At 29.5% G+C, this 17727-nt stretch overlaps 9 protein-coding genes across 9 annotated transcripts; 3 read left to right on the top strand and 6 right to left on the bottom strand.

Annotated features, from left to right (window-relative positions):
- Positions 1-677: 677 nt before the first annotated feature.
- Positions 678-2026, bottom strand: T551_01354 (uncharacterized protein; the record flags this gene model as incomplete). The annotated part of the gene is made up of 6 exons (XM_018373617.1): positions 678-715; positions 757-894; positions 936-1008; positions 1050-1340; positions 1384-1484; positions 1528-2026. The coding sequence occupies 6 exons, from the start codon at positions 2024-2026 to the stop codon at positions 678-680; spliced, it is 1140 nt and encodes a 379-aa protein (XP_018230272.1).
- Positions 2027-2164: 138 nt separating this feature from the next.
- Positions 2165-3456, top strand: T551_01353 (uncharacterized protein; the record flags this gene model as incomplete). The annotated part of the gene is made up of 8 exons (XM_018373616.1): positions 2165-2171; positions 2221-2252; positions 2274-2371; positions 2414-2475; positions 2520-2647; positions 2687-2771; positions 2816-2988; positions 3031-3456. The coding sequence occupies 8 exons, from the start codon at positions 2165-2167 to the stop codon at positions 3454-3456; spliced, it is 1011 nt and encodes a 336-aa protein (XP_018230271.1).
- A 359-nt stretch (positions 3457-3815) lies between these two features.
- On the bottom strand, positions 3816-5402 carry T551_01352 (uncharacterized protein; the record flags this gene model as incomplete). The annotated part of the gene is made up of 2 exons (XM_018373615.1): positions 3816-5251; positions 5300-5402. 2 exons carry the CDS (start codon positions 5400-5402, stop codon positions 3816-3818), a joined length of 1539 nt encoding a protein of 512 aa, XP_018230270.1.
- Positions 5403-5869: 467 nt separating this feature from the next.
- T551_01351 (uncharacterized protein) lies at positions 5870-6321 on the top strand (the record flags this gene model as incomplete). Its single annotated transcript, XM_018373614.1, has 4 exons — positions 5870-5935; positions 6036-6061; positions 6096-6228; positions 6271-6321. 4 exons carry the CDS (start codon positions 5870-5872, stop codon positions 6319-6321), a joined length of 276 nt encoding a protein of 91 aa, XP_018230269.1.
- A 54-nt stretch (positions 6322-6375) lies between these two features.
- Positions 6376-7277, top strand: T551_01350 (uncharacterized protein; the record flags this gene model as incomplete). Its single annotated transcript, XM_018373613.1, is given in 9 exon segments — positions 6376-6487; positions 6537-6561; positions 6581-6588; positions 6714-6730; positions 6743-6750; positions 6842-6866; positions 7042-7055; positions 7075-7142; positions 7267-7277. The coding sequence occupies 9 exon segments, from the start codon at positions 6376-6378 to the stop codon at positions 7275-7277; spliced, it is 288 nt and encodes a 95-aa protein (XP_018230268.1).
- A 1842-nt stretch (positions 7278-9119) lies between these two features.
- Positions 9120-11215, bottom strand: T551_01349 (uncharacterized protein; the record flags this gene model as incomplete). Its single annotated transcript, XM_018373612.1, has 7 exons — positions 9120-9338; positions 9381-9662; positions 9705-9770; positions 9822-10120; positions 10167-10292; positions 10336-10477; positions 10520-11215. The coding sequence occupies 7 exons, from the start codon at positions 11213-11215 to the stop codon at positions 9120-9122; spliced, it is 1830 nt and encodes a 609-aa protein (XP_018230267.1).
- A 441-nt stretch (positions 11216-11656) lies between these two features.
- Positions 11657-12989, bottom strand: T551_01348 (uncharacterized protein; the record flags this gene model as incomplete). The annotated part of the gene is made up of 7 exons (XM_018373611.1): positions 12731-12989; positions 12394-12688; positions 12270-12348; positions 12088-12226; positions 11956-12040; positions 11851-11910; positions 11657-11806 (listed from the first exon to the last, which is right to left on the bottom strand). Exons 1-7 carry the CDS (start codon positions 12973-12975, stop codon positions 11657-11659), a joined length of 1053 nt encoding a protein of 350 aa, XP_018230266.1. The 5' UTR covers positions 12976-12989.
- A 392-nt stretch (positions 12990-13381) lies between these two features.
- T551_01347 (hydrogen peroxide stress regulator 1) lies at positions 13382-14926 on the bottom strand (the record flags this gene model as incomplete). Its single annotated transcript, XM_018373610.1, has 1 exon — positions 13382-14926. One exon carries the CDS (start codon positions 14924-14926, stop codon positions 13382-13384), a length of 1545 nt encoding a protein of 514 aa, XP_018230265.1.
- Positions 14927-16298: 1372 nt separating this feature from the next.
- On the bottom strand, positions 16299-17343 carry T551_01346 (uncharacterized protein; the record flags this gene model as incomplete). Its single annotated transcript, XM_018373609.1, has 3 exons — positions 16299-16566; positions 16607-17135; positions 17181-17343. 3 exons carry the CDS (start codon positions 17341-17343, stop codon positions 16299-16301), a joined length of 960 nt encoding a protein of 319 aa, XP_018230264.1.
- Between the last annotated feature and the right edge of the window lie 384 nt (positions 17344-17727).

The raw sequence follows: 17727 nt of genomic DNA, 5'->3' as shown, positions 1-17727 counted from the left end.
GAGTGTATAGAATGTGTAGAATATAAAGTATGTATATAGGATGGGTAGGGTGTATAGAATGCATCCAGAGTATGTATACAGAGTATAGCTATAGATTACATGTATAAAATGCATCTCTGGAATGTGTATAGAATGTATACAGAATATATGTAGAGTGTATGTACAGAATAGGTAAATAAGTGTAGAGAGCAGAGTGCACAAAACAGTGAGTCTAGTGAGATATATATAGAAATCTACTCTGTATGCATGAGTGCAGTGCATATGCAGTGTGCATACAAGCAGCAGACAGTGAGTGGGAGACGGGATGCAGATGTGTGCATTAGATATAGATTAGGAATATGTATTGAATGTATATTAGATGTATATTACACATCTATATTGTATACAATGTGTATATTAGATGTGTATATTAGATATCTATATCAGATATATATAAGGTATACATTAAAAAGCCTAAAAGATATCGATTAAGAGTGCACTGGATGTGCACTGGATGTGCATTGGATATGCATTGGATGCACAAGTGTGTATTAAAAGATGTATATCGAATAATATGAATTAAGAAACATATTGGACAATGTAGACTGAATAATACAAGCTAGATAACGCGGACCAAGAAACGAAAACTAAAAAGCTAGGAAGAGTATCTAAGTTTATTGGAAATATAAAAGCCGGAGCTATTGCAAGCTCATCTTCATAAGACCTTCATTGGTATCTTGGAAAAATAAGTAGAGAGCAAAAGGACAAAAAATAAACCTTGCATAGGAAAAAGAGAAGAATTGGGAGAAAGAGGGGAACAGCCTGTAGTAAACACGGGACAGGATGTAGACAGTGCAGGAGAAAGAGCTCTTCGTTTAAAAGAAGGATATGGTTCAAAACGCTCATCAGAATGGACTAGGAGAAAATTGGAAAAATATATATAGAAAATAATATACCTTTTCTTTTAGATGTTTTTCCTGCTTGAAACGAATTATTCATCAGAGGAGAACACAATGGAGGATGATTTACCTAAAAAAAGTTAGTGGATAGACAAATGTGTCGATAAATACAGTGTCAATATCAAGATTTTTTCGACAAGTAAAGGGTAATTTTTCAGTAGAAAGCATATCAGAGACATTGAAAGAAGAATCGACATGATGCGTCGATGTCAAAGATGAATTTGTAGCCATATCTTGGGATTCATTTTGTCCTGTGGCATTATAAAAGTCGATACGATCATCAATGTAGCGTGATCTGCGAAGTATTTTTGAAAGAAGTGCCTCGTTTCTTATTTCAGATTCAGCAGGTGCAGATTCTTCAAGTAAACTTGTAGCAATCCTTTGAATCATTTTAGGTTTGTGCTATAGAGCAATCAATGAATAATTAGAAAATAAGTTAAATTACAAGAAACAACATATTTTTTGTTGAGATTCGCTTAACAAGATCAGGCTGAATAGAGGATAGTGCAAGTAAATCGCTATAATCGTATTGTTTTTGAGAGAAATCTTTGAAGGTTATTTTAAAACTTGGTTTTAAAGCTATAGTTACTTGGAAATTCATTAAAAGACCTCGAAGCACAATTTTCAGAGAACAAAGGACCCGTTTCATCAAAATTGCCGATATCTTTTATATTCGTTTTAGAAAAGTTTGTTTTGGTACGGTTTATAGAACATGCAGAATTTGCCTGGGTATGGTTCATTTTAGTTCCTTCATCTGATGAACTACTTTCAGCCTCATGATGAGCAGTTTCATCCTGAGGATTCTGTGCCTGATAAATATAGGATTGATATCCTTGTGGAGAATCCAATATATTATTTGATGCTGACTTAGGTGTCTTTAATCCGCCTTCTGGTGAACTTGAAAGAATAGAATGGTGAAGTGATGTGCATCTTAGAGGTTTTCTTCTTGAAAATGAATATTCCAAAGGGTCATAAGTATCAACGGTATGTTGGCTTGCATATGGCTGCCGATGTGCCATAAAGAACTTATTTTTTTGAGGAGTAAAGGGAATATTTTGGTAGGAACTACATTTAGATGTATTTTCCATATGAAATATTATCAGAATTCTTGTTTTTTTCTACTATTTATTCTTATATTCATTTTCTGGAGGTTAGTCAATCGAACCACGTATGTTTTTTTGAAATATTTAAGAATAAGCAGAAAAGTGCATTTTTAGGAATAAAAAATGCAAGGTATATATTAAAATCTTTTATATTTTCTCTGGTTAATGCTTTTTTCTAGGCTTTAATAAGGCAAATTCATTAAAATATATTGTTTTTTGCTAAATTTAACAGTATTATCCGCCTGATTATGACTGGAGACAAGGAAAAGGTCTTAATAAGCTTCAGGGTACTCATGCATTAGGAAATAGGGCTAGGAAGCTTGATAAAGGGTCTTTGATTATTTTCTATTGTTTTTTTCTTATATAAAATAGAATTTTGATTGTGCGTTTTGAATTGCCTTATAATATATGGTGTGAATCATGTAACGCACATGGTAGATAAATATTGATTCTTTTAATGTATATTAATGTATAAAAGTGGGACAAGGAGTACGATTTAATGCAGAAAAAAAAAGAGTTGGAAATTATTACAGTACGCCAATATGGAGTTTTAAAATGAAATGTCACCTTTGTTCTGGTCTTTTTGAAATCCAAACAGATCCTAAAGTGTGTGGAAATTGCTATTTTATTCATTAATGTTTTTAGAATACGGAATATATTGTAATTAGTGGTGCAAAAAGGAAAAATGAAGAATGGGATTCATCAGAAGTGGGAATTGTTCGATCAAAAGGTTTTTAAACAAAAAGTATTTGTATTACTTTAACTGTTATCTAGATGATCTAGATGATGATTTGAAAAATGATCCTTTTTATAAGATTGAAAAAAGTGTAACCGATATAAATAAAGCTAAAGAATCAGTTCCTTTATTATCTCGATTATATAAGCTCAACGAAAAACAATGGGCAGACCCATATACAGTGTCTTCACGTTTGCGTAAAATATTTAGAGTTATAAAAATTCCTAGTAATGTTTTTTATTAATTATTTTAGGAAGAAAAAAAAATATTAAAAATGGAAAAAGAAAAAGATGAGGAATTTCGAAGACTTAATTCTCTTTCAATTAAATTGGCTAAAGAAGATCCTCAAGATTATTTACGTGCCAAACTTGTGGATTTTAAATCTCAAGAGAAAAATTTGATTGAAACAACAAAAAAGGAAATACATTCTTTACCTTTTTTTGCACCAAAAGCCTCTCCCGTTTCTATTCATCATACTTCAGATAAGCAGAATATTGTTAGACAACTAAAAATAAACACACGAATTAAAAAAGACCCTTTTATATTTCAAAATAATAGTACTGAACACAATCATATAAAATTGAATGCAAATAATCTTAAACAAATGCTTTTAATGACTAACCATAAATCCGATGGGCCTCAAGGTTTAGTTTCTTACAAAAGTGATGATTCTGAATAATATTCATGATTAAATGTATTTAATAATGTTTTACAAAACATATAAACATATATAAACAATATATGAAGCCGCGTTGAAAATTTTAAAACTACAATTCACCATAATAATACATGAATGTAAACTAGAATAAAACTTACATAAAGACTCTTTAAGTTGATAATAGTGCTACAAAATCAACTTGATTCAGACTGATGCCATACTAGGTCTAGTTATACAAATTGAAGTGTTTGAACTAACGCAACAAAAATCCCAAAAATAATTAAATGTGTCTAGTGTCATGTATCTTGAATATATAGTTTGTATTTTTATCAAAATACAGCATTTAATGACTTAAATATACACAATTTGCAAAATATTTTTCACCATCCAGCAGCGTGATAACCATAATCTGTATCATCAAAAAAATCATAGCCTTCTTTACGAGTTTGAACCGATAATCTGTCTACATTAGCTGTGTCATGCACAGTATTATGATATTTTAACGTATTAAATATGGCTGCTGATCTCTGCTGACGCTCCCATAATAAATTTCTGCAAAGACTTTCTGACAATTCAGTAGCAAACATATTTCTACGTATCATTTGAGGAGATATGACATTAGGAGATATGACATTAAAAGATGTGTTTGAAACATGATCCATAATAGGATGTTGATTATATGTTGTTTGTTTAGGAATTACAGGAGAAGCAGAAGCCTGTGATAATGCAATAGCTGGTGATGATTTAGAGCCTGAATTTGCTAAAGTTTTGCCCGATTTACTTTGCAACATACATGATAATAATGATCTACGAGACTGAAGCTGTGGTTGAGATGAACATGTACTTATTTTTTGAAATATAGGCTTTTCATTCGTACTCGAAAAATCGCTAGAATCATAAACAGAATCCCAATCATTATCATCTAATGAATTGTAGGAATTACAATCAGATAGTTCATTTTTTGATAATTCAGATGGTGCAATCGTTAACTTCCGAAATGAAATATGCTTCTCCGATTTAGCTGGCTGATGAGATGATTGCTTCAGTTTAATCGATTTAAACTCACTTTTTGATACATCTTCTATAAATGACTCAACTGGCAATGTTTCTTGAATGAAAAACATTTTATCAGGCTTTTCAGATGGCTCCTGTATTTGCGTATGATGATGCTGGATAGTATTGTTGGAAATTCTATTTACATAAGGTTTTGAGGTATTAACAATTTTTGCTGATTTTGAATGCTTTTTGCTTAACTGTGGTGGTTCCGCTTCTGTAGAAAATGAAGTATCTATGCTTGAAGATAATAAAGATACCTGACAAGAATATTCCTGCTGCAAATCATTCGATATGCTAGAATGTACTTGATTCTCTTTAGGTGTTTCTGAAGTGTTTTTTTCATATAAATGCGACGTTAGTATTCCCTTATTGTCCACATTTTTCCCTTTCCCAACCTCAATATTAAAAGGCATCAAATTTGTAATAATTTTTTGAAATTGGTTCGGTGAAACACACCGTATTGTATTTTGTTTTTTTGATGGTGCTGGTAAAAGCACCGGCACATTAGACGTGTGATAATTTGCAATTTTTCCCTTTATTTCATGCTCATCTATTGATGATACAGAGTCTACACTCACTGATAACTCTGGCACATCTAAATTTTTGTCTTTTATAAACTTTGGTAATTCCTTGTGCAGATCTGACTCTTCCAACATAGATGGCGTGTTATGCAGAAAGAATGCCGTTCTACGCCAAAGACGCCATGATAAATTCTCAAGTCTACGTCCATTTTCAAGATTTTCCGCGCATTTTGTAAATACTATTCCCATTATAAAAGTCCTTTATGTATATCAAAAAACACTCATACCCATCCATATACACCACAAACTGTCTGCATCTAACGTATTAAGCTTTCCAATGCTGTTTGATGCTAAGGAAAGCACAGGATCTTGGAAAAATTTGGGTGACATCCTGTTTTATTGCGTATGTCTTTTTCCACTTACTTTCCTCGTAATTCTTGCTATATATGCGTGTTAAAACCGTAAATTTATTTATATATGTGCTTCTGCCAGTGCTGTTTGATACTTTATTTTTTTAATCTTCCAACTCCCTTGTATGTATGCGTGTGAATACGCAACGATTGCTCCCAGTAGACTCTAAAATACCTTTTTAACCCTTATTTTCTTTGATATATGCACTTTCTTACCCACTGTTTTTTCTTTATTTCTTAAATATCCTTAAATTTCTCTATATTTCTTCCACAAATCTCCTTTGTTTTTTCTTAAATCTTTCTCTTCATTTTTTAATTCTTATTTTAAGCATTTGAGTCAGGATTTCTGCTGTTTCAAAACTCTCCTAAGGTTAGTCTCCTGCCTTTTTTGGTTAATTTTGTGTGTCCTGTGTGTCACCAGGGTTGGTTTTTGGGTTTTTGTTGTTAATGTTAACCCTAAATGGAATTTTGGAATGGGATCGACTATCATATGAACAGGGTTTCTGTATTAGGGTTAGGGTTAGAGTGTAAAGAAAGGTGTTGATATTGTGGTAAAATAGTGGGAAACAAAGAATAAAATACAGTAAAAAAGTATATAATAACTGTTTAATAGGATGTTTTGACTTTTTCAGCAGAAATGTATTTTCTATGGTGTAAAAAACACATATTTTAGTGTGGGTATTAATGTAGTATTAAGTGGTATTAACGCTCTGTTGACATGGAGATTAATGTGGGGTTTTGTTTTTGTGATGAGTGGAGAATGGGTTATGAGCACCTGCATAAGATACGGGAGAGGTAATGCAAATGTATACAGGTGTTTACGGGGAATTAAAGTGCATAATATTTAGAAATTACATATGACGGATATGTGTGTTTTTAAATGTCCTGAAGGTGGGTGATAAGAGTCACGTGATTTATATGTGCACTTATCTGAGAATTGGGACATATTAAAGATGAGACTTAATAATAATGATGTTTTGGAATATTTATTTTGGAAAAAAGCTGTATTTTTGGAGGTTAAGTATTTTGGGGAGAGATTTACTGATGAGATAAAAAGCGGTGTGCGTAAACGCAAAATATATTAGTATTGCTTATGGAAAATGTAAATTAGAAGGCAGGATTGGAATTTCTAAAATTGGGTATAAATTATAGAAATAGTGTGAATGGTTTTTTGTGATGTATTTTTGACATTTTGATCATGTAATGTTTGCGCCCTCGAGCATCATACGAATTGTGGGGATAAGTGTGTAAATTTGTGAAAAATATTTAAAAGTTGAATAATGTGTTTTAGTGATAGAATATTTGTTAGTTTTTTAACAGCATATCGTGTTTTTAATATAATAGTGTTTAAGTTATATATTTAAAAAATATAGTATAGATGTTAAATATATAGATATAAAATTTTATAAAAAAATAAAGTTTAATGAATTCTTTTAAAAAAAAAGTAATTACTAGAAATATATAACTATTTGTTAATTTTCATGTTCTAAGAAATCAAAATGTTTATGGAATTAAATCTGATTTAATTATAGCTTTTTTTTTGAATATTTATAAATATAGCAAATACAAGCAATATTCAATTAAATATCGAATTTTACAAATATTTTCAATAGACTAAGGTAATAAATCAAAAGTAGTTTTGCATATAAAAGGGTTGTTATTGAGGATGATTGTTTTCAAAACAAATTAGATTATAAATTTAAACATATATATCTAACAAGTATTTAAAATATTATATAAAAACATTAATTATTTAAAATTACTTTCTATAAACATATATAAAAGTTATATGTAATGAAAAATTTGATTTATTAATAATATAATCTAATATTTATATATATTAGAGAATTTTTGACTCACTAATAAAATTATTGCATGCTTTTTTGAAATTTTTTTATATAAAAATATTCATATAAATTAAATTTAATCTTAATATAACAATGATATTTAAAAGTATTTTTTAAATAGTAAAATAACATAAAATTATTTTAAGATAATTTTATTTTTATGAACTTTGAATATTTTGTTTAAAAATGTGAATATACATGTTTCTAAATAGTATTTTTATTAAAATTTTTAAAAATACATATATTTATTGAATTTAAATAGCAATTATACTCATTATTGTAATATAACTTATATTACTCTGCTAAAGAAAAAATATAATCGAATTTTATATACTAAATGATATAATTATGATCTACTATTTGTTTTGTATTAAAATAATTTAATACTATAATGTTGTTTAAACTTTAATTTTACAATCATCAATTTTTTAAATCTTTTAATGAATTGAAAAAAAAAATGTTAATTAAATATATAGAGCTAAATAAGATATTATTATATAAATACATTTTTATTTTTAAGAAACTTTGTAGAAACTATTTAAATGTTACAAAATAAATATTTTTATAATTTTAAATGCTTAAAATTAACATTTTATTATATATTATTTTGAAAATATTCAATATCATTATTTTTGTATTAGAATTCAAATGTTTAAAGAACAACTTATATTCTGTTATTGAATTATTTAAATGATTATATCAATATTATTTTCAAAAAAATTAAGAAATATTTTAAAAATAGTTAAAAATAAATTCTATATTAAATCAAAAAACCGAATTTAAAAGTCTTTAAAACATTAATTAAAAAGTAATAAATATATTGAAAACAATAAATTTGTCACTTTTATTTTGAATAATATTGCTCTAAATATAATCTTATGAATATATTTTACAATAAAAAATATATTTACTAGTTTTATTTAATAACTTTAGCCTTTTAATATGGTTTTATTTGATAACTTTCTTAACCTGATATAAATAATAGTGATATTAAAAACAGTTAGTTTATGCTTTTAATAAATAAATTAACAATAAAAAAATTAGATATTTATTCATATAAACTATAGATTTGATAATGAATAAAAACTAATCATTATATTTATACACTATTGAACAAAACAGTTTTAACAATTTTTTTTAATAATATATATATAATCAACTTTATATTGTGTTCTATTAAGTATTTAATCATGTTCATTTTAAAAACGATATTATCAATTTCTCAAAAACTTAAAAATATTTTAAAATATTTAAAATTCACAATAAATCAAATCTTAAAGTTAACAATTGACCAATAAATTTTATTTATAAATATACTCTTTTTCATATTTATAATCAAAATATAATTTACTTGATTATCTATTTAATTCAATTATTCAAATATATTATCATTTTTATTGTTAATAACAAACTTTTTTTTTTAAATCAATAAAAATATTTTTATCTTTAATATCTTGAAAATAATAATATTTAAACTATTTTACTTCAATAAATATATTTCATATAAAAATAATATAATAATATAATAAAGTAATAGAAAATTAATTATTTTTAAAAATTAACTTTTTTGCTTTTAAAAAATAGAACTATTCAAAACTTAATGACATAAAAATATAAATTTTTTAGTATCTTTTAAATTGTAAAATAATAACAAAAATAAAAATTTATTCAATCTAATATAAATATAGAAAATTAACAAAAACCAAATTGTTTACAAATCCTACATTAAATACATTTAATATGAAATTTTTTAAAAAAGATTTAGTATCTCAAAGAAATCCTTCAATAATATTATTTTTATATATTTTAAAATAATTCATAAATAATATTTTTTAAATAATATTTTTCTTTTATTCAAAAGATAAACTAGTTTTAATCCCATTAACAAAATTTATAGCCCAATTTGCAGCATCATTATGCATAACAGTATTTGAAAGTTTATTCCAACGTAGTAAACGCTCTTCATGAGGCATAGTAAGTGCCTTAAAAATAGCATTAGAAACCTGCTCAAAACACCATGGATTTATTATAATTGCAGCATCTTTGAAACGAGTAGCACTTCCAACAAACTAATAAGTTAATGCGTTTCAAAAATGGTTAAATATTTATACCTCGCTTATAATTAAGGGTCCACAATTTTTATTTTGGCAAAATACAAACTCGTGACTTGTAAGATTCATCCCTTCCCTTAAACTAGTAACCAAAAGGATATCTGCAACTGTTAAAAGAGCAAGATATTGTGAGAATGTAATATCTTGTCTAAGAAATACTAAAGGTTGATGTTGTTGAGATAAATTTCCATATGTAGAATTGATCCTTGTCACAATATTTGAAATCTGTAGCTGAGTTTCATTTTCTTCACTAGTAGAAAGAGCAACTTGTATTAAAACAACCTGTTTTTTGATTAATATACATATATGCAAAATAAAAAATACCTTTTCTCTCCATTCAGGATGTTTGCTTAAAAAAAGTTCAAAAGCAAGTAATTTTTGACGCATTCCCTAAATTAATCAATAATTAATTAATTTTTAATATAAATTTAAGAGAAAAACTTTAATTTCATCCATTTTGTCTCGTCCAACAATTAAAGATTTCCCTGCATATCTTTTTTTCAATAATGATATCCAAGCATTTACAGAAGGTAATGATCTTTTTTTTTGTAAATTTTTAGGATCAATACCAATAGGAAGATTAATTGTATTAATAAACAATGATCCAAATTTTATACCTTGGAGTAATGTTTCAGCATTAAGTAATTTAGTACATGTTTCATGAAAATGATATGCATATTCATCAGTTTGAAAACCAATAACATTAGCCCCTAAAATACCTTCTAAAAGCTGTTTTCTAACTTGATTTCATATAAATAATTTTTTTAAAAAAAAAATAAAACTAACCAGAAAGACAACGAAATACTTCATATGATGGAAATGATATATGCAAAAAAAAGCCTATCATCGCATGTTGTAATTTTTGACGTACCATTTGAGGAACTAAGAGTAGGTGATAATCATTAATCCAAACTAAAAACCATCAATTTCAATGTATCAGAAAAATAAAACATACTGATATCACCCTTTTTATATATTTCTATAATTTTATTTGCAAAAGCTTGATTTAAGGCAATATAATGATTCCAAAAATAATTCTGATGTACTTTAAATTTAGAAATATCCGGTACTTGATAATGGAATAAAGGCCAAAGAACCTTAATAGTTTAAAACTAATCATATCTTGAATATTTAAATACCTGTTTACAACAATAGTTATAATGATTATCAAAATCTTTGTCTGAAACAAAAATAGGAATACTCCGATAATTTTTTACAAACTTTTGTTCAATTTCATACTTTCTTACAACAGAAAGAGAATCTGTAGGTATCCCTAGTAACCCAATAAAAATATATTCTTCTAAATTACCCGTTTCATAAGCTGCACGAATTGCATTCCCAAGACCACAATTACTTTGATCATTTGATTCAATCGTCCATACTACTTCTGAAAAGAGAGTAATATCAAACGATGTTCGACGTCTTCTTGATGTTAAGATAGATGAATGAGAATAATCAGCCATGATACTCGAAGATTCTTTTACAGGCTCCCTAAGAGTAACCACAGAAGAAGAAATATGAGAATATATTTTTGGAAGGTTCAATTCTTTTCGTTCATTTTCAAAAACTTCCTTTATATTATCTTTATCTTTTAACATATCTGTAGTATTTAAAGAATAAAAAAACTGATCTTCTGGAACCTCAAGTAAAGACGTATCACAATTTATATCTTGAGAACCTTTAGAATAAGATGCAAATTTTTGCATTAAATGGGGAATAGGCTTTGCTATTTTACGGTGTAGTTTTTGTGAATTAAGTTCGATTGAATTTGTTTCATCTAAATCAAAGCCTAATGTATTTGGTAAAAACAAAGAGACAACGTATAATTTATTCATTATTATAGCAAAAACAAATTCATCAATGCCTTCAATAATAATTTTTCACTTAAAGTTCAAAAGTAAATAAAGTAATATTAAAGAAAAAGATCTTTTTACCTACTTAAAAGCCTTATTTTAAAGTAAATAGCCTTTAAACACATCCAAAAAAGAAAATATACTTATTTTTTTTAATATAAATAATTTAAAATAAATTAACAAATTATGTCATTTTTTTCATAAAGTACAATTATAATATTAAGCACATTTCAATAAATAAAAAATATATATATTTAAATAATAGTATTTATTTAAATAATGTTACTGATTTAAATATATATAAAAATGATTTCCGTACATTTTAACTAACATATTACTATATTGGATCTATCATAAAAAATTTATTTTTGATAGATCTCAAAATTAAAAAATAAACATTCGATTAAAAATATAATGCAACACTTAAACTCTAAGAGGCTTAAATATAATAGGATCTTGATCAAAACGAGGAACACCCAATTCTAAAAGTTTACTGAACGCTTTTGAAAAATCTTCAAAAAACTTCTTTTCATCCTTTGCATAAAGCTCAACATACTTTTTAAATTCCTTATCCTATTCCAAATCAACTTATAATTTATCTCAATTTATATTGCTACCTTTATAAGACAAATATCCGTAGGAAGCATCATTAAACTTTTAGTTTTATCTTCAAATTGCTAAATTTATTAGCAAAAACATAAAAGCTGATTAACTAGAAACACCTTTGGTCCATTCCAATTCTTTTGATCCCATTTTTCACTTAACAGCAATTTATAATAATCATTTGTAAGCACAGTAGGCGAAAAACTAACATAAAAATCAGAAAAATAACTAAATTAAAAAATTAACATTACGTCCAATGTCCTATATAACCTGATCTATCCGTATGACACTGTCCTAATGCATGAGCACCACTTAAAGCAACAATTTCTTGATCATTAAATCCCATACGGTAAAAAATATTTCGTAAATGATCCTGTCCTTTTGATGCATCTATAGGTATTAAGAAAATAAAGTCATTATTTTCAAAATATACCGGGTAATAAACCATCTGGAGGACATTGAGTACAGACACCATCAATACGGCCAGGACGCCAAGGAATAGCTGGACCAGACTAATAAATTAATTTTTTTTTAACATTATACAAAAATACTATTACCATCTCTTGAATTGCACACACAGCGGCCAAAGTCCAAAGATCACTATAACTGATCCAAGGATTCTTTTTTTTAATTTTTTCTAAAGCATCACGTGCAACATGAAGACCTGCATTTGCAGCATGCTTAGATTCTGGCTCAAATCGCATTGTTGCACCATTTGATCCTCCACTATTGTTTTCTTTGTTATATGTTCCAGAAGAATGCCATCCAAGACGAACTAAAATAGGTCCAAGAGAACCATCATCATAATTTTCTACATCATCAGAATCCATTAATTCCGCTATTTCTTGATATCTAAGATATTAAGACAAATTGATATATCCTATAAATACTAACACTTTGTAATAATCCTTTTCAGTAATTTTTTTGCCAATTAAAAAATCAAGCGGTTTTGAATTGTGTTTAATACAATAATACCCATATCCTAAAGCTGCTGCACTAAAAACAAATCCTCCATACAGGATTTTACGTGAAGAAGAAGATGTAGTAGTCGAATACATTCTATGTAGACTGTTTTTCGCAATAAAAACCGGTAAACGTGTTGACATCTTAAAAACACTAAAACCTTGTTTTAAAAACATTGTTTAAAAATATCTTTTTGAAATTTAAAGTATTATATTTTTTTTATAAAATAAAATAAAAATACTTTTAATCTTATCAAGATATATTTTGATCTGTATATTAATCTGCCAAGAAAATTTTAATAGACGATATAAAAAAAATTACGTAAGATAATTAGTAAGCAAAATAAATCAAAAAAGAAATATATAAGAATTGAATTTTTTAAGAATGAAAAGTAATGATTTATCATTTCCATGATGGATGACTCATTTATAAAAATGCTAAAACTAATACACAAGCACATGTTGATATTAAGAATTAAAAATGTAAATTCACAAAGCAAAGACAATTAAGGAACCCAATTCAATTCTAAAAACAAAATGACCACTGATTTAAACTCACTGTTTTTCAAAATCAATGAAAGCATTATGGTATACCATGATATCGGCCTTTCTTTTCAACCATTCTGACTCTTCTTTTATTAACTACTGTGCCTTGATTTCCTTCGCTAGAAACCTTATGAACTCTTAAATGCTGATTTAAATTGTCTGAACGACTAAATCTTTTATGACATATTGTACATACAAATGGCTTCTCTCCTGTATGCAAAGATCGTACATGCCGTTTAAGATGCTCGCTTCGGCGAAATTTCTTTTCACAACCAATGATTTCGCATATAAAAGATTTTTCAACTGAACCCCCTGCTCTTAATGAATGGTTTTGGCCATATCTTCGCCGGGAAGCTTTCGTTTTTGTAAGAAAAATACCCTGCGGAGGAAGATTTATACCACTTTCGACATCTTTATTGTCCAGTGGAACTCTATTGTGAAAAAAAGTATCTGTTCTTTGACCATATTGTGGATCATGCAATAAGATTCCAAGTCCCACGAGCGAATTAGCACCTGATACAGCCGCTGTAGACATTTCCAAAAGTTTTTGTCTCTGTTCTTTAGACACACGGCCCCGTTTTGGTTTCGAACAATCCTCTACTTCTTCAATACATGGAGCTTCATTTCGCCGTTTAAACGAGCCCTTCTTTATTTTCCGAGTTTTTTTTGTTTTTAACATTGTGGTCGATTTTTCTTGATATTCAGAGACGTTTTCTTCATTATCATTCAAACTTTTCACATCATCATCATGTATTTTATCATTCAATTCATCATGCTCTTCATATTCTATTTTATCTTTTTCATCCTTGGAACGTTTCATAGTTTCCTCTGCAATTGACTTATTCAATGAAGAACTCGGTTGCAAAGCCTGATTCATGCAAAGTCTTGATGGATCTACATGTGTTTCATTGCTGTTACTTTGCTCTATATCAACTAGCCAAGATCGATCAAGTATTGATGCTGGTCGTGAATGAGGCAACATGTAATCAAAATAACTGATATCTTCTGTGGAAGAAGGAGGAGTAATTGGTGCAAATTCGCTTACTGTTGTTGATCCTGGAGACATTGCAGGCCGAAATGACCGTGGACTTTTTGTATCATAATTAGGATGAAGAATATAATCCGAAATATCAAAAGACGGCTGATAAGTATCCCGAACCAATGCAAACATTGCATGCTTGTCGTCAAATGGAGGATTCGACAAAGGCGCTACGTCAATTGCAGTCATTCGTTCATCCCATGTCCTATCTTTGCCCTGTACACCTGAATCATGCAGCTCATCTCCCATAAATGGTTGATTCGATCCAGATAAATGAAATATCGGGCTTTCCTCACGCTGCAACGTCGATGGGCAGTTCAGAGGCGCAGAGATAGCATTCCCTTGTGCAATATATGGCGGAGGCTCTACGTAAAACCTTCCCGACCCAGATAACACATTAAAACTCGGCGAAGAAACCGGTGTATATGTCAACGGCGATGAATATCGACTCACTTGCAATTGCATCGCTTTTGGACCACAAAACCCGCCCACTCGGTCCGAATTATGTCCCAATTCAAAATCAAGCGGCGATGATGATTCCATAAGGAAAAACTAATGTCCTCTTGGCAAAAAAACAGAAAACACTTAAAACACCGTATAATACAGCTCTCTGATTCTCACTTGTGTCCCCTAATATCCCCAATTCCTCTTTACCAATACCAAACCCCAAATTACACCGCAGAGAACCACTCTTTTATTAATAATGCCGAGTCTAGCCCGTCTGGATGCTGTCGACCGTGTCTAACGTGTCGACTGTGTGTTTTACACACTGATACTCTTTATATTGAACCAATTCCAGCTCCAATGCTATGAAAATCCTGCTTTCTTCTGAACCTCCACTCCGCCCTCTGCTTTCCAATCTACCCGTCCAAGACGTATCCAGCGTCTGGTCTCCAAACCTCTTATCCAATTGCTAATCCTAACACCCGATGCACGTAATCTTCGCCTAAACTACAGCCTCAAAGTGTGTCTGACAACTGCTAATGCGCCTCATTGCGGGGATCTCCCATGAATTTTAATGATAATCTGCTGCTAACCTGCTGTGGAGTATATTGCTGTCAAAGCTCATATATATATGTGCACGACCTCTCTCCCTTGTTTTCCACAAAAAAACCATATATATGCGGTGTGGCTATGCAAATACATGCATATATGCGTCATTTCTTCTTCATATCCTTTTTATTTAATGATCTACTTATACTTCTTTTGTGAATATTGATTTAGACACTCTAATTAGCTCTTTACTAAACCCCTCTTCAGTCTTTGCTAAGACTTAGTCTACTTATTATTGATTATTCCTAAGTCTATAATGATATGCACTTAAGCTAAGAGGGGGCCTTAGCGTTTGGAGAACGTTTGGAGAAAAGTTAAAACACCGATTTATGTAAAAGATGCAGATGAGACAGTAAATGATGATACACGTGGCTTTATGCTAATAAACACTTGCATATATAAAGTAAATTAAAGTTTAAGAGAATTGGAGGGCAGTGAATATATATAATGGGGAGAATTAGTATAGTATATAAATATAGATAGAAAATATAGGTAGAGAAGGATAAAGTATATAATGTATTGAATAGGGGATAAAGGTGAATAAAGAGTAGAAGTAGTGTAAAAAGTATAAAGTTTGTATATATATTTAAAGTAAATATTATTGATGGATGTATAATGTGTCATGTATAGTATCGTTAGATATTGGGTTATAGAATAGCGGACCAGCCGAGAGATATATATTGTTAGATAGAGGCGTAAAGAAAAACAATAAAAAGAGTGAAGAGTTTTGAAAGCTTAGTTTGAATGGAGGCAGTGGGAGGAGTTTTTATGTATTTGTTAAACAAAAGTGTGTGAGGGGAAGTGAGGCCTAGGCAGGGGGATAAAGTTGCTGGAGTTGCTAATGGTGAAAGAGTAAGTGTTTTTACATGTCCTCGGTACTCCAAGCGTATGCCTGAGCAGCCTGTATTTTTTTTTCGTTTTGATGGGCAAACCAGGCTTTTTCAAAGCCGTTTCCTCGATCGACGCCGTCCCAGCGATATCCAGGTGGGATTCCAAAGCGGTTGGCATTGTAGTATCCTTTATACACGGGACGAGTAGAAGTTTGTTTTTTTGTGAGGAAAGAAGCAGCAGGGTCATTCCAGCGCTCCTTTTCTTTAAGAAGACGGTTAAGTTCTGGATCATCGATTGATCTGGAGTAAATGAGCAAAGATTAAAAAAAAATAAGAGTACCTTGAAAATGGCAAATGCTTTATTTCCTCTAGTTTTTGTTTTTCTTCAAGTTTTTGGCGTTTCTGTACTTCTCCTTTTGACATTTCAAGTTCGAGTTTTTTTTGAGCTTCTTCTTTGGCTTTCTGACGCTGTCTCTCCATCATAACAAGCTCCATGTCAACTCTTCGGCCACTTGCATCTCTGTAGATGGTTTCTGCGTTTTTTCCTGTCCATTGAGGATCTGCTGTTTGAAAAATAGCACGTTCTCGATCTTTTTGACGTTTCAAATCATCAGCAACCTGTTTTGCTGTTTGCAGCCCTGCTCGTGCACCACTAGACATTAATGGACCCTCTGGAGTCTCGTTCTCATTCAAAGTAATGTCATGTCCATCAAGTGTCACTACAACAGGTGGATCTTGTGAGTCTAGAGTGTCATGTTCAATTTCTTTTTCATTAGCTATTTTTTGCCAGGAAGAGCGATCCCCTTTTTTGAATGCTGACTTAAGATCCTTTTGTGCCTTTCTTAAGGTTTCATGTGCTTTTTCTGCAGCTAAAAGCCTTTAAAATATCTGTCATTTAAAACACTATGATTTACCTGATATTTGTTTTGTTTTTTTACGATCTGGCTGAACTTCAACCCATCCTGTAATATCTGCATCAACTATATGAATAGAATTATCATCTTTTTGTGCTTTTTTCTTTTTTTTAACGACTTCTTTGTTTAAATACTTTTCTGCCAAGTAAGACGCCAAAGACATGGACGTCTGTTCAAGATCGACGATTAATCTCTTAAATTAAAAAAAAGATGAGATAATATAATGTAAAAGAAAGAATAGATCACAGAGTAATTTCAGCTAATAATGAGCATAGATTTATAGAAATTATGTTTTTTTTACATTAGGTAAGGTTTATTTTTTAAAGTATGCGTTTTTATGCAAACACAGTAGAGTTGCCGGAGGAATTTCTGAAGGATATGCTCCACTGTTATCAAAGACAGAATTTGCAAGATTAAATACGTTTGTTTGAGATGAAGAGATTTAATTAGATCTTTTCATTATAGAAAAACGCAACATATCTATTTTTTTAGCTGAAAAAGTATTAATGAATAAATAGGATAGATAAACATTGATATGGATTAGAAA

This window comes from Pneumocystis jirovecii (assembly GCF_001477535.1).
Source record: "Pneumocystis jirovecii RU7 chromosome Unknown supercont1.5, whole genome shotgun sequence".
NCBI classification, from domain to species: Eukaryota; Fungi; Ascomycota; class Pneumocystomycetes; order Pneumocystales; family Pneumocystaceae; genus Pneumocystis; species Pneumocystis jirovecii.
Note: the sequence above shows the minus strand (reverse complement) of the source record. Positions and strands in the feature narration are given on the sequence as shown.